Genomic DNA, 17,042 nt, shown 5'->3' on the forward strand with positions numbered 1-17,042 from the left:
GCCATTTCTACTAACAAATTGTTACTTTATCGCAATCGAATCGAAGCGTGATCGTTGCCGTTTTTGCGTTTTATATATTAAAAAATAGGAATTCTTTAATTTAATTATCGAACATTGCAATGAAAGTTAACAATTACGTTTGATTTTGACATAGCGGTATATGTTAATATATTATCGGTTCAGTTCCGATTCGAATAAACACAGATGATTCAAAGTTGGATCGGAATTGAATCGGGAACGTATCGTAATTGTTATAAGTTAGTAAAATTCGGCCCCTGAACTCTCACCGGTCATGTCGGATTGCTGCCCGAACGGATTATGAGAGTGATGGAAGAGTGCACCTGTGTTTGCGCACAAATTTGTGCACTATAATATGTACTGCGCAGTTGGTTAATCTTTTTTTAGATTAACCGCTGTGGCCGAAATCGGTCAAGAGGACATCATTATCATCTAGCAACCCGCATTTAAGCCGAGATGGCCTAGTGGTCTGAACGCGTGAATCTTAACCGATGATCGTGGGTTCAAACCCGGGCAAGCACCACTGAATTTTCATGTGCTTAATTTGTGATTATAATTCATCTCGTGCTTGACGGTGAAGGAAAACATCGTGAGGAAACCTGCATGTGTCTAATTTCACTGAAATTCTGCCACATGTGTATTCCACCAACCCGCATTGGAGCAGCGTGGTGGAATAAGCTCCAAACCTTCTCCTCAAAAAGAGGTGCGGAGGCCTTTAGCCCAGCAGTGGGACATTCACAGGCTGTTACGGAACCCGCATTTATTATAACTGTCAACTAAGAATGTCACCGGCCATTCAGTGAAAAAGAAAAAAAAAAGAACGACAGGACGCTTGATGAAAGAAAAGGACCAGGACTTTTTCCAGAGATCTTGGAAGGACGAGAATTGAAAAAGACCGACGCCGCGGAGAAGATATCCTTTTCTGCACGTGGAAGATAAGATGAGTTGACAGTTGCGGTAGCTCGTTCGAGTAATATTAAACAATTTAAGTATTTATTAATATGTTTGGTGATATTTCATTATTTATATAAAGTTACTACGTAAATTGATTATTACGTAATGGAAGAAAGGAATTAATAGCTTACTATACATTCATTAATATTTAATTTAAATATATAATGTTAAGGCTCAGTATTAGACACAATGGGTTATTTGAGGTTAATAAATGAGAACATTACATTTATACTAAATTTATTTTATTATTATTTTATGGTTAAATAATTTGAAAAGGCTTGATCAATTTAGTTTGTGTAAAGAAATAAAATAAAAATAATTTGTACCAAATAATATAATTGTTTAATTAATAAACTTTCCATATTCCTAATGCATGTTTAACACATTAGAGCAGCATGGTAAGCTAGACTACATTCCTTTATTTCAAAAATGAAAGGCTAGCGAATCAACATTATTATAGGCAGTTACGCAAATCAAATCAAAATATTTTTTAATCAAATAGACTTTTACAAGTACTTTTGAATCGTCAAGCGCTACCACCATTTCGGAATGTGGATTCTACCGAGAAGAACCGGCAAGAAACTCAGTAGTTACTCTTTACTGAACTGAAAAAATTACGTAATTTTATTCCATTATTTTAAAATTAAACATATGGAACTATGTACCTACCTATGTTAAATAAAATTTAATATCATGTTTAATTTATGTCGTACAGTCAATAAATAAAGACAAAAGTTTGTAATTCATTTATTTTTAAGTCTTAGTATAAGTTGACAATCAAATAGATTGAATTTTATAAAAACCAAAAACCATTTTTTGATTAATTTATTGTAATTTTAACTTTTATTAATTTCACATGCTGTTATTGCGCCACCAAATTCGGTTTCTAAGTATTTTGCAACAGACAAGCAGAGGGCATCGTTATACGGCGCAGCCAATACTTGGATGCCAATTGGTAGATCTTGGCCATTCTTTCCTAAAGGTACCTAAAAGGAATATAATTCTATTATTGTTTGAATATATAGGCGTACCAGTAGAGATATTAGGTAAATCCATCTTATTATAATTCGAACGTAATTAAAATTAAGGGCGATCCGTCAGTAACGTCAAACCACGATATATAGCTGACAGCTGTCCGTTTGACGTTCCGCCAGAATGACTTAGCAATAAAAGTCTGCTATCACTCTTGTCTCAAATTCTATAGTCATATAGAAAGAGTGAATTACATATTATTAAATAATTATTCAAAACAAGAATTTTGTCACGTTATTAAAACTGTAAATATCGTAAGTTGCATATTTCAAAAATAAAATGTGTAAATAAAAGACCACAGTGCAGAATGTCTCTCTTGCAAGGAATAGTAATTTCTAAACCAGGTTTTGTCTTTCTTATTTTATTACCTATTTTTTTTATTAATTTATCACGCTCCATTAAACTTTGTTCGGTCGTTTCCGATTGCAGTTGGAACTATGAGATTACGAAAGTATCTCACTCAGAGAGTGCAATTTTGTTTACGCACACACTTAAGCAAAATTCTACAAAAATGACAATATTTTTAAGTAGCTGTTGTAATGTTTTATACTTTTAAGGAAAATCAATAGTTAAAAAATATAAATTATTTATAATCTGTTTGAAAATTAAGTTATCTAGTACCTGTGTGGCGGGACATTTTAGTGCATTGACTATTGCCCAGTAGGCAAAATTGTACGGTCGAAAGAAGAAGGAATAGTGATATGGAGCCGCATGAGGCCCACTCGGAAACAGCAATACACCGTCATCTCCTAGCTTGGCCTGTAATATATTTTTAGTATTATTTCAAAAAGTCCTAAGACTATAGTTTCAGTATATACTGAATTATATATTATATGGTTACTATTTAAGTATAATCGATGTAACGTAAGTTTTTTACAAATGGTCTACAGTATTAGTATTAGCAAAACCGATTACCTGTTAAGGGTTGAACTCAATACCCAATAAATAGTTTTAATTTTATGATTAATATGCGTATCTGAATCGCGCAAGCATGATCTTCTGTAATGATATAAATATATATCAAAACGGGTTTTGGCTGCGCCGTGGTCGGAGATAAATAATTGTAAATGATGAAGATAATATTCTACTGGCAGCTATTATGCCATATACATATATGGCTCATCATGCAATAAAAAACAACATTGAATACCCACGTGGAATATATTCCCAGTGGATCAGAATAAAGCATTAGTGGATAAACACCTCTTCAAAACCTCTTCTCGTTGCAGGTGTTTAATATGTACTGGCGGTTTCTTCTTCATCGTGGCTCTTGTCTGAGCGGTCGTGGTCGCCTCACGAGCGTTCGCCATATGTCCCTATTAGTGGTGAGCCTGGCTGTCAGTATTTAGAAGTCTACTTACAAACAAATCGTCCTTCAAGCTTTTCGTGATCTCCTCAGACCACTTCTCTTGTGGTTTTGGTAACACCTGCATTTCCAGTACACGTAATATGCTAAATAAGCAAAGTTTGCTAAGGCCGAACATCTGAAACAATGTAATAATAATGAACGTCTCTGCTAAAACAATATATTATAGTATCAAAATATTTTATGGGCTATTAAAATTATAGAATAACAATAAAATTTATATAGCTATAGCTGGTTTTTTATAGGCAATTTATATTATATTAAAAGAATATATTAACTCTTTAGATAGCTCAGGTTAGGAATTGGAACACATGCATCGGAAATCTCTGAAGAAACGACTTTCGTATGCTTCCGACTAAACGCAGTCGGTTTAAATCTGGAAAGGAATTCGAACAGTAGGTCGTTTTTTAGTTAAATCTTATGTTTTTAAAACATACCTTTTTAAATAGTTCTAGAACGCCATTAACTTTACCAGCGTTATTAGTCAGCATTTTTGGGAAATCTTCCGGTTCCTTGGTCATCCAATAGCTCCAAATCTTGTACATATAGTTGAAGCCCTGGTGGTAGTAGGGTTGAACAGTTGTGTTTAAATCTTCGTTGATTTTACAAATAACCCTGGAACATAAGTGATTTAGAAAACTGCATATTAGAAGATTAACTTTTTTATGTTATAGATCAAGTCATTACAGCATCATATTTTGATATATTTTTAAGTTTTGATCCAAACGAACTCAAAAACATATTCAATTACAGTTCTCTTTGGGATTAACCGGTAGTATTTGTACTGTGAGACTTAAAAATAAAACCACTGAGTATGCACTGCTGGTCAGATAGTGTAATTGGTCTCTCTCATTAGAAATTTACAAAAACTTATTTATTACTTTCAAAAGAAACATTCTTATAGCGCAATGTAAAATACATCATTATACATATATTAATATGACATTTGGCATAATGTATTTCGATCTTGAACAATTTCAAAGCACCTTTTTTAGGTGACGCGATTGAGTTTTACAACAATTCAATTAGTAGCACTTTATACCACTAAGTTTTTAACCATAGAGCAAGAAATTCAATTTAATTAGTACTTTCATCGTGATGAACAAGCCTTTTTATTTGCTGTCATTGGAAAATGTATGTAGCATTTGACGTTTAGGCCATGGTCTTGGCCGAGTCCAACAAATTCAGCAAACCCTTTCATCTTTGAGGAAACCCCTGGAATCTCTTCCGTGTGCCACCGTGACGTATTGGAAAATCCTACTACCATACATGATTAAGTGTTAATAATGACATCACCTCACCTCTGCATAGCGTCTTTCATTTCTGATCTCAAGGGACTCACAAGACAATCATTACTGGTATCCAAGTAATAAAATTTTATGTTCTGCAAACATGAATTCGTTTTCATTATGGACAGGGATTAGTTTATATATATTAAATGAAGTTCATATTTGGAATTCAGAAAGTAACTCGACTGTGAATAAAATAATCTTTACGGTCTTACGTTCCAAATTGTCTGAATAGAATTTTGGTATACAACCCAAATTCCCTTTAACAAAAGAGGAAAAATTTACCCACGAGTGGTATATTTACGATTACTTTTATGACTTTAATTTGAAGTGGAAAGTAAAAATAATAAAGACCTTTATATCTATTTTTCTGTCAAGCCTTAAAAGGCTAGCTTTCTCTCCTGCGACAACTTTTGTTAATGGAGCGAGATCTTCCACGTGCTTGGATATGAACCCTAGACAGAACATGCTGTCTTCATCACCATTTCGATAGAAGGATCCTGAAACGTTCGACAAGTTCAACTTGAGTTTTATCATTACCTTATTTTAAATGAGAGATTAATCACAGGTTTTAAATAAATACTAATTTATTTATATACATACCATTAGGTCAGATTCGTAGCAACTAGGAATTGAGTGCAATTTTTATAACTTATCATCTAACGTGGAACTAAAGAAGAATTTGAGAAGAGCAACCATGAGGTCTGTGTTCCTATACCATTAGATGCTATCTTGGTGTTGTCTCTTACACTTCGTTATGGTTATAAACTTAAAGGTCATCGTAAGACATGACTGCATTGCTATTCTGTAGGAATGCCCTTCATATCTCACTCGTGAAATGTTGAAACTGACTTACTATGTGCTATTTTGATGCATGTTTCCTTTAAATGTTATGATTATAATAGTCAAACCGTCGGACTTTGTCAGTCGTGTTTTGCGGTTGGTTTTGAGTTTTTTTTCTTACATAATCTATATCTACCCTCAGTGTATTGAATTGTGCTATTATTTTACCTTTCGTGTTAGTAGTTCCAGCTGTTGGATGGTGTCCGAATACTCCACAATAAAAAGCTGGCATGCGGGTTGAACCACCGATGTCTGAGCCTATAGAGAAAGAACAATATAAGTAACCGCATAGATAGGAAATTTTGTAAATAAGAGCTACATTCCCACCAATGTTCATATAAAAATTCACGGGAAAACAACGGTCCGTTTAAAATTATCACACTAAGCTTCTAATCTCGATAATGTAAATTACAATTGTATTTAACATCATAGATCCTAACCAAAACCAGCCTTCAAGCGTTTTTTCAAATTTATGAATACTGTCTATCTATAAATGCTAATGGTATGATAATTCGATAGACAATTATTAAGTTAATTTAGACTATTTCTAAAAATTGGATACTTACATAAACTAACAACAGTAGCGTAGGTGGCAGTCAAAGCGGCCTCACCTCCACTCGACCCTCCGGGAGTACGCCCGGTGTGGTGAGGGTTGTTTGTCATACCATACACAGGATTACGGGTTTCTTGCCTGAGAAAGATCTGCTTTATAACATCATAAAAACATTTTACACTTTTATTATACTATTTACTAATTTATCCGTCCAGGCTTCGCACGAATAGAATAACGGTCTACATAAAATGTTTATATCGTTATACATATAACTATTGGTTTACGTGGCGCACTCCAGTAAATCTCACAGTCGGCATCATTTTCCGACATCTACAATAATCATCGTTATATTTCAACGACTTTACAAAAAACATTAATGAATTAATACAAATACTCCTTTTTACCATCATTTAACAATTCATATATATTTTAAGTTGGTTTGCTGTCCCATTAGATTATAAGAGTGAGAGAATACAGAGTGTATTTGTGTTTGCGCACACTTGTACTATAATATGTTCTACAGTTGGCTAATCTCTTTTGAAAACGGGGGCTCCGTTGCAAAAATCGGTCAGGAGGACACCATCGTCATTATCATATTGAGTTGAACCCTGCTCTCACGTTCGTCTTGGTTAGAAAAGGGCTATCGAGTAAAATTTTGGTCTTCATAATTGATTAACGTCGCAACTATTTCAGACACTTGTAATATTTACTTACCATATAAGCAGTTCCGGTAGATTTGTACTAGCGATGGGTATAGCGCCAGCTTCTTTCAGTCTTTTCACAGCTTCACTGTTTTCTGTCGTCCTCTCATTGCGCCGGCACCAAAGTCCCATTGTCATTGGCATTCCCTCTATACCCTGGCTCTCTTTTGCCGTGAATGGAACACCTGTTGAATAAGGCCAGTGACTATTTAGCAGATAACACTGATTTATTTTATTTACTTGACAAAAAGGGTATAATTCTTAAATATTATAAGCATGTAAATTAAAACTCATTTTAAATTATTACCATAGACCCTGTCGTCGTCAATCATTGAGTGGGTAAAGTTGGATGTATGTATATATTAATATTATACATTGATTCTAAGAAGTAAATAAACTTACTTTTTTGATTGACACTTTTACGACACAGAAGTATTTACAAAAAACTCCATAATCATTATCATCATATCATATCATTATCATGTTAAGCTATTCTGTAAAAAAAAAACTTTAAACTCAATCTGAACACAATTGTGAAATGTCAAATGTGATTATTATACGACATATTGACAATAACTATTAAAAAATTTAAACGATACACGCAGAATGGAGTAACAGTAAGTCATTTTACGATTGAGATAAGAAGTGAGTTCTTACAGAGTACCTTAGCTGATCTTCTTACCCAAGAATGGCTTTTTCGCGTATTCTTCTGTGAGACCCTCAGCTATTTTACTATCTATTTCTCTCGCTTCCTTCAAGGCAGCTTCATACCTATCCGCAGCTATTGCATTCAAATAAGGATTCACCTACAAAGAGTAAATAATAATTATTTACAACAACCGTAACCGTAACAGCCTGTGAATGTCCCACTGCTGGGCTAAAGGCCTTCTCTCCTCTTTTTGAGGAGAAGGTTTGGAGCTTATTCCACCACGCTGCTCCAATGCGGGTTGGTAGAATTCACATGTGGCAGAATTTCAGTGAAATTAGACACTTGCAGGTTTCCTCACGATGTTTTCCTTCACCGTAAAGCACGAGATGAATTATAATCACAAATTAAGCACATGAAAATTCAGTGGTGCTTGCCCGGGTTTGAACCCACGATCATCGGTTAAGATTCACGCGTTCTTACCACAGGGCCATCTCGGCTATTAAAAAACAAAACAAAAACAAACTTTATATTGCAATTAGTATCAAATAAATTCTTTTCACCATTTTTTTTAAATAGACAAAAATTTACAAGTACTTAAGAATTGTCAAGTTGTTTCGGAATATCCATTCTAAAAGAATGGATTCTTTGAATGAAGCCACCTGATGATGGTAATTGGTCACCATCGCTCATAGATATTAGAGTTGTAAGAAATATTAACCGTTCCTTACATCGCCAATCCGCCGCCAACCTTGGGTACTAAGATGTTATATACCTTAAGCCTGTAGTAACACTGGCCCACTCACCTTTTAAGCAGATGTTTTGGTGGTACCTAGCTACATGTGCTTACAAAAAGCCCTACCATCAAGTAAATCAACGAGACCACTATTCGTGTAATCTATTTGTGTATATCATATGTTTGTAGATAAAGATATAAGTGAAATATAATTCAGTTTAATGTCTACCTGCTTCATTCTTTCGATAATAGCTTGCACTAATTCCTCTGATTTCAACTCCTTTTGCTTAATCTTCTTCGCCAAACTCGTAGCGCTTTCAGCGAGGAATGCGTGTCTCTTCTCAACGTTCGGTATGACAGTCTTTTTATTATTCCAATAGAGAGAGTAAAAGAAATCGATCACACTGTCTAAGAAGAGTCGGATATAAATGCACGTAATCCTTAACAGACCCATAATGCTCTTGGAATATCTATGAAATAAAAACAAATATAATTGTTACAAAATTTGTACTAATATTATAAATGCGGAAGTAGCTCTGTGTATCTGTTATGCCTTAACGGCCATACCACTGAACTGATTTTGATGAAATTTGGTATGAAACAAGCTTAAATCCCAATTAATTACAAAAGCTACTTTTTTTAATACCTTTGACCCTTGAACACTTATAACACCCATAGCCGAGATGACCCAGTGGTAAGAACGCGTGAATCTTAAACGATGATCGTTTGTTTAAGCCTACTGAATTTCATGTGCTTAATTTGTTATTATAATTCACCTGCGTGTGTCGAATTTCACTGAAATTCTGCGACGTGTATTCCACTAACCCGCATTGGAGCAGCGAGGTGGAATAAGCTCCAAACGTTCTCCTTAAAAAGGGAGAAGAGGCCTTAGTCCAGCAGTGGGACATTCACAGGCTGTTACTACTATTATTTACAATTAAGTGTATATGTCCTGGAGGCCAATCCTATTAATTTTTAACGTTTACGATACGTTCCTAATTCTATTCCTCACATAAATAAACCTCAGTTGAATCGTAACTTGGAAACAAATTATAAAGATTATGATACTTTCTCCTGTTCTACTCCGATCCAATTTCGACTGAACCGCAAATTTTATGTTCGTAAAATAGGAGAACGGTTTAACTGCAACGATTATGTCGATTCGATAGCGACATTTTGGTAATAGAACTGTTACTCTGTATGAAAATCAATGAATACTCAACGAGCTCTTTTATTATCTATATTAATCCTGTTAATAACAATTAACGCACGTAACTACGTGCCTTAATTATTAATGGCTTTTTTATAACATGACCTTTATATTTATTTATTGAAAAATGTAAATTAGAATAGACATGCAAAATTTTTTTTATATTTTTAAATAATAAACAATATGAACAGAAACATGTTATAGAATGGGTAATTTAGTTAGCCAACGGTTGTTTCGATGTAAACTAAATGTTAATTTGAGAAAGATATGAGGAATAATTTCAAGCATTAAAACTGGTTGTTACGTAACGCCGCTACTGTATTACAACTTCGCGGTTAAGTGTTAGCTATAAGGTAACGTCATGCGCCGTGAGTCAATATAATGTATGCCTTAGAAAAAGTTGCACGAACAAAAACGAGGTAAAAACGAATGTTAAGTATATAAGTCGAGCAATTTTACATTCTTAAGAAAAACCTTGTTTGTGGTTTTGACACAGCCAAATTGCGTAATAAAATAAAATTTTCCATTGAATTTAGCTCATTCGAAATTAGTTTTAAGCAAAATAAGTAAGAGGAGCATATAATTTTAAATAAAGAGCACTGCTAATGACACTGCTGTAAGAGCGTAATTTAAAATAAGAATGGTAAAATTATCACAGATTGTACAATTTAAAAAAGAACCTTAAAATTACGATTAGATGATAATTATTCCAACTCACGTAACGTAAGGCAGTTACTGATGTTATGAGCGATTATAAAACTAAACAATGTTAATTTGTAACTTTTCTTTAGACACAGGTTTTATTTGTTGATTAAAAAGTAGAATATAATAAGGACTATATGACCAAGTCATTATTATATTTAAACTAAATATACACTAGCTGACCTCAAAATAAACCCTTGTGGAAAACCAATATCCACGAAAAACTATTGATTCATATAATTCAATGCATTTTCTTTAAAATGAAAAAAATTCAATGTGAAGTTATTATTTTATATTTATTGATTCGTATAATACCCAATCACTGGTGACGAAACGTGGTGGGACGTACCACGGTAGATGCAGCTCTGTCGAAACATTGAGTATAATTATTTCATTTCAAAACATAATTATACTTCTGTTTATTGTAAGAACCTATCCTTATCCCTAAGGATAAGGGATATTGCGAGTAAGTGATGGCCTAGTGGTTAGAACGTGTGAATCTTAACTGACGATCGTGGGTTCAAACCCGGGCAAGCACCACTGAATTTTCATGTGCTTAATTTGTGATTACAATTCATCTCGTGCTTGACGGCGAAGGAAAACATCGTGAGGAAACCTGCATGTGTCTAATTTCATTGAAATTATGCCACATGTGTATTCTACCAACCCGCATTGGAGCAGCGTGGTGGAATAAGCTCCAAACCTTCTCCTCAAAAGGGAGAGGAGGCCTTAGCCCAGCAGTGGGACATTAACAAGCTGTTACTGAGTAAGTGATGAAGGAGGTTTTTATCTAAATTGGCTATGAAATATAAACGAAACTACACAGGCATTATATTGAGATAAGATTTCATGATTATAATTTTCTAACGAAAATATTCATAGTAATTTTAAGAGAACAATAGATGACTTACGATGAGCCTTGACTCTAAATAACTACAAGTATGACGAAAAAACTAGTTTTTATGTTACATTTGTTTTTTTGCGTGTTCATATTATAAAATAATAATATATAATGATTATTGTAATTTAGTTTAATATTCGTTCTCGATTAAGGTCACCATATACTTCCTGATTAATCCTTAAGTGAAACTTTCAAATCACAAATGCCTTATTATGCCATATACTATTAATTGATTTATAATTATCTGGTAACTGTATTTTTTGGGAAATACTAGAAAATTTTTGTAGTTTAAAATTGTAGAAATATAAACTTAGAACCACTTGTAAAAAATTGTTAGGAATATGTCAAACCTGTAAAAAGTAGGAATTTGTCTATGGTTTCATCTTAATATTTTCGATTAGTTTTGACAGGTGATTTTAAGTAGGCCGTATGCCGATCTATTCAATATAAATATATATTGAAATAGTAGGTAAACAAGACTAAAGACTGACAGAATACAGAGCGACATTTAAACCTGCATGTGTCTAATTTCATTGAAATTATGCCACATGTGTATTCTACCAACCCGCATTGGAGCAGCGTGGTGGAATAAGCTCCAAACCTTCTCCTCAAAAGGGAGAGGAGGCCTTAGCCCAGCAGTGGGACATTAACAGGCTGTTACTGAGTAAGTGATGAAGGAGGTTTTTATCTAAATTGGCTATGAAATATAAACGAAACTACACAGGCATTATATTGAGATAAGATTTCATGATTATAATTTTCTAACGAAAATATTCATAGTAATTTTAAGAGAACAATAGATGACTTACGATGAGCCTTGACTCTAAATAACTACAAGTATGACGAAAAAACTAGTTTTTATGTTACATTTGTTTTTTTGCGTGTTCATATTATAAAATAATAATATATAATGATTATTGTAATTTAGTTTAATATTCGTTCTCGATTAAGGTCACCATATACTTCCTGATTAATCCTTAAGTGAAACTTTCAAATCACAAATGCCTTATTATGCCATATACTATTAATTGATTTATAATTATCTGGTAACTGTATTTTTTGGGAAATACTAGAAAATTTTTGTAGTTTAAAATTGTAGAAATATAAACTTAGAACCACTTGTAAAAAATTGTTAGGAATATGTCAAACCTGTAAAAAGTAGGAATTTGTCTATGGTTTCATCTTAATATTTTCGATTAGTTTTGACAGGTGATTTTAAGTAGGCCGTATGCCGATCTATTCAATATAAATATATATTGAAATAGTAGGTAAACAAGACTAAAGACTGACAGAATACAGAGCGACATTTAAACCTGCATGTGTCTAATTTCATTGAAATTATGCCACATGTGTATTCTACCAACCCGCATTGGAGCAGCGTGGTGGAATAAGCTCCAAACCTTCTCCTCAAAAGGGAGAGGAGGCCTTAGCCCAGCAGTGGGACATTAACAGGCTGTTACTGAGTAAGTGATGAAGGAGGTTTTTATCTAAATTGGCTATGAAATATAAACGAAACTACACAGGCATTATATTGAGATAAGATTTCATGATTATAATTTTCTAACGAAAATATTCATAGTAATTTTAAGAGAACAATAGATGACTTACGATGAGCCTTGACTCTAAATAACTACAAGTATGACGAAAAAACTAGTTTTTATGTTACATTTGTTTTTTTGCGTGTTCATATTATAAAATAATAATATATAATGATTATTGTAATTTAGTTTAATATTCGTTCTCGATTAAGGTCACCATATACTTCCTGATTAATCCTTAAGTGAAACTTTCAAATCACAAATGCCTTATTATGCCATATACTATTAATTGATTTATAATTATCTGGTAACTGTATTTTTTGGGAAATACTAGAAAATTTTTGTAGTTTAAAATTGTAGAAATATAAACTTAGAACCACTTGTAAAAAATTGTTAGGAATATGTCAAACCTGTAAAAAGTAGGAATTTGTCTATGGTTTCATCTTAATATTTTCGATTAGTTTTGACACGTGATTTTAAGTAGGCCGTATGCCGATCTATTCAATATAAATATATATTGAAATAGTAGGTAAACAAGACTAAAGACTGACAGAATACAGAGCGACATTTAATATCAATACTTCTGGGTACAATTTTGCTACGACGGTCAATTTCATAGACTAGCCAACAGCCTAAGATAAAAAGACAATTCTTGAAAGAAAACCCCGTCGAATTTACTGGCCAGACCCGTGAAGCCAACAAAATAAAAATATATACGGCAGGCCTCGTTACGGCATATTTTGTTGGTTTGTTTGATAATAGGCAGTTCTGGGCACGACAATAATTCTATCACCAAGAGATCTTTATCGATAGAAGTCAGGGTTGACCATTAAGTTGTTTCAGGCATAATAAAAAACACGTGGGTTACAAATATGTCACAAGTATAAAGAGTACAAAAATTGTCTATGATTTCATCTTGATATATTTTATAAGTTGAGTAAACAAGGACTAGATTAATAATAATAATAAGAGTTCAGTTGACGAGTCGGTTGGCGTGGTAAGTAGATACTTGCCTTTCACGCCGAAGGTTGTGGGTTCTATTCCCACCCAGGACAGACATTTATGTGTATGAACATGTCTGTTTGTTCTGAGTCTGGGTGTAATTATCTATATAAGTATGTATTTACAAAAGAAAAGTAGTATATGCAGTATTTCAGTTATCTGGTTTCTATAGTACAAGCTCTGTTTAGTTTGGGATCAGATGGTCGTGTGTGAATAATGTCCCAGGATATTATTATTAGTTATATCAAAGACATGTTATTTTAAACGTGAATCCTTTCCAAAATTGGAAGTCGTTCATCTTCATATCATGACTTACAATAAATACTTTATCCGATATCTACACCAAATCATATTCCCTTTTAAACTTCCAGAGTCCTAACGATCTGACTATCAACAGTATGAAGGCACTTGTAAATATAAAATATATTGACGTAGAAGTAGAAGTATTTTTGAAGGTTTCAGAAGTATTTCTTGAAGGTTTTTGTAATTTTTAAAATTGTTTCAACTGGAAATTAAAATCTGGATAACTCGAATTTCAAGAGAAATGCTAAGAATATTTTTGTTTCAAAGTGCCTTATATATATCGGTACATTGTTCATCATTTATTACTGGTTAGACTCGACTTTACTTTATACTTTATTGTACACCATAAAGAGAAAAAAAATACAAAACATGGATACAGCCTAAATAAAAGTAGCATACAATTTTGGCGACCTTATCGCTACATAGCGATCTCTTCCAGGCAACCAACGGCGTGGGGCGCATGTCAGTCACCTCCACGTGGTGCACCCTGGGCAACGGGATCGACCAGCAATCCGATGTTTTTTCCGGATTGCTTGTCGACCGCGGCTGAGACTGACGCGGCGGAAGTATCACGGGCCGCTCCTGGTACTTCTCTGTTCAGCAGAGTGGACCAGCGAGCGGCTTCGTGGCAAGTAGGAGGGCTCCGGGGTCCTTTTGGGTCGCCGGAGAGAGAAGGAGTTGGTCTCCGGGGTTCTTTCGGGCTGCCGGAGACAGGAGGATGGAGTAGAGGAGGAGGGAGAGGCGGGTTCGCCCGGTGTTGGTGTCGATGCTGGCTGGACGGACTTCGGTCACCGCCTTCTCAAACTCGTTTCCCCATCCAGGCGTTAGCCTGTTATGGGACCGAGGGCCTTGCCTTCACCGGCTGGGCCAAGAAGAGAAAACCTCAATAAAAAACAATCGGTGGGTCGCTCAACCAAAGCGACGGCCGCAGGCGGGGTCGCGGTGGTGAGCTAACGCGTTCCCGTAACCCCGCCACCATACGGTGAGGCGGAAACGAGGAGGTTTTAGTGGTTAAGACGGTGGCTTTTTGCCCCGTGAGTCCCACATACCCGCCCCGGTCGTGTCCGGGCGGGAGGCGTTAATGCCTTTCCTACTCGAAAAAGAAAAGGCAACCAACGGTGTAAATAATAACCCAACATGATATACAATAAATTAATTATTCATTGTATAACTATAAAACTATTATACATTTAAATTTTTAACTTACGTACTTATTTCATTATTACTAAGTACAACTCAACACGAATATAACGTCAAAGGAAAATATTGTTTTTACACTACAAAATAAGTTGCGATAAGTATAATAAAATTAATGTATATTAAGTCACTAATACTCACTGTTTGTTATTTTCCAACGATCCAATAATAATCGAGCGGAAATATTTTAACTATTGTAATCAAAAATAAAACTATAAATAGATTAAGAAATGAAAGAACGACTTTCCACGTTGCTACTAAAAATGAACTGAATGAACAGTACTCTCGAGAATTTATGTCTAAATAACAAATCTTACGCTGACGTCATCTGACGCTCGAAATCACGCTTACTCGTTTGACGCTCGAAGTCTTCGAAGTATCGTGTACCGAGCGCTAAGATATTTACACATCAATAAATAAATTAGTGCAGCCCGACCCTCTTATTCTAGAGAAAATTATATTACGAATATTTATAAGATATAAAATAAAACTGTGATTTTGTTAAATTGGTATCATTATTTTTATTACACAATATTCTCTACTTGTATATTGCACATGAACTCGTTTTTAGGATTCTTTTAGCAAATAACTCAAACCGAACCTTCATAATTAAATAATTAATTAAATAAGATTATAATTAAATAAATAAGAAGCCGAGATGGCCTAGTGGTAAGAACGCGTGAATCTTAACCGATGATCGTGGGTTCAAACCCGGGCAAGCACCACTGAATTTTCATGTGCTTAATTTGTGTTTATAATTCATCTCGTGCTTAACGGTGAAGGAAAACATCGTGAGGAAACCTGCATGTGTCTAATTTCATTGAAATTCTGCCACATGTGTATTCTACCAACCCGCATTGGAGCAGCGTGGTGGAATAAGCTCCAAACCTTCTCCTCAAAAGGGAGAGGAGGCCTTAGCCCAGCAGTGGGACATTAACAGGCTGTTACTGTTACTGTACTTCATAATTTTGTCCGTCGGTCTGTCTGCATTTTACTCGGAGACTATCAGCGCTGAATAGAGAACTGGGTCATGAGAAAAATTATAAAGAAACATTCATATAATTTTTTTTATTCTGTGTTATCGTCATAAGCAGATGCAAAGTATCTAAACTTAAAAACACCTTTAAGAAATAAGTATAAATAAAATATATGTAATGTATACAGTAAAAGCCTGTTAATGTCCCACTGCTGGGCTAAGGCCTCATCTCCCTTTTGAGGAGAAGGTTTGGAGCTTATTCCACCACGCTGCTCCAATGCGGAATGGTAGAATACAAATGTGGCATAATTTCAATGAAATTAGACACATGCAGGTTTCCTCACGATATTTTCCTTCACCGTCAAACACGAGATGAATTATAAACACTAATTAAGCACATGAAAATTCAGGTGTGCTTGCCCGGGTTTGAATCCACGATCATCGGTTAAGATTCACGCGTTCTAACCACTGGGCCATCTCGGCTACTCTAACCACTGGGCCATCTCGGCTATGTAGTGTGGTTGTTGAGATATGAAATTTTGTCGCTTATTTGTTTTTTAGTCTAAAAATCGCAGAAATAACGTTGTTTTATTATTTACTTTGTAGTGTCTCTGTCTAAATCCAACAATGTATTATGTACGTAGTTAGGTAAACACAGTCCAAATAAGTCTAAATAGGTATAAGTACGTATATCCTATTCCAATAGAAGAACAAACCTTAGATTTCATCCTGCATATTCCATCCTATTTTCTAATGACTCAGCTACCTCTTTACTTATAATACAACACTATTCCGCTTATTTAATTCCGATAACAACATCTCCGAAATTAAAAACGACATTTTTAGGCGAATCCATATTAAGAATAATAGAATATTCATGATGGATTTTAAATTATTATTAACGGTCTATATAAGATTTTAACAGTGAAAGTTCATACCCTACGGAACTCTACACTGTGCTTAGTTCGGCATACACTTTGCGGTATTTTTAATTATCAAGACAACGAGATCAAGGTTCATGGTTGAGGGCGAACTTTATGTATAATTGCTAAGTAGTTCTTACCGTAACCGTAAC

General features: G+C 34.5%; 1 protein-coding gene across 1 annotated transcript; it reads right to left on the reverse strand.

Annotated features, from left to right (window-relative positions):
- Nucleotides 1–1,703: 1,703 nt before the first annotated feature.
- LOC126771609 (fatty-acid amide hydrolase 2-like) lies at nt 1,704–15,262 on the reverse strand. The gene is made up of 12 exons (XM_050491590.1): nt 15,133–15,262; nt 8,368–8,608; nt 7,439–7,562; nt 6,770–6,941; nt 6,069–6,193; nt 5,671–5,760; nt 5,014–5,159; nt 4,672–4,754; nt 3,808–3,985; nt 3,366–3,488; nt 2,626–2,763; nt 1,704–1,958 (listed from the first exon to the last, which is right to left on the reverse strand). Exons 2-12 carry the CDS (start codon nt 8,590–8,592, stop codon nt 1,809–1,811), a joined length of 1,554 nt encoding a protein of 517 aa, XP_050347547.1. The 5' UTR covers nt 8,593–8,608; nt 15,133–15,262; the 3' UTR covers nt 1,704–1,808.
- Nucleotides 15,263–17,042: the final 1,780 nt, after the last annotated feature.

Source organism: Nymphalis io, chromosome 11, assembly GCF_905147045.1.
Source record: "Nymphalis io chromosome 11, ilAglIoxx1.1, whole genome shotgun sequence".
Lineage (NCBI taxonomy): Eukaryota > Metazoa > Arthropoda > Insecta > Lepidoptera > Nymphalidae > Nymphalis > Nymphalis io.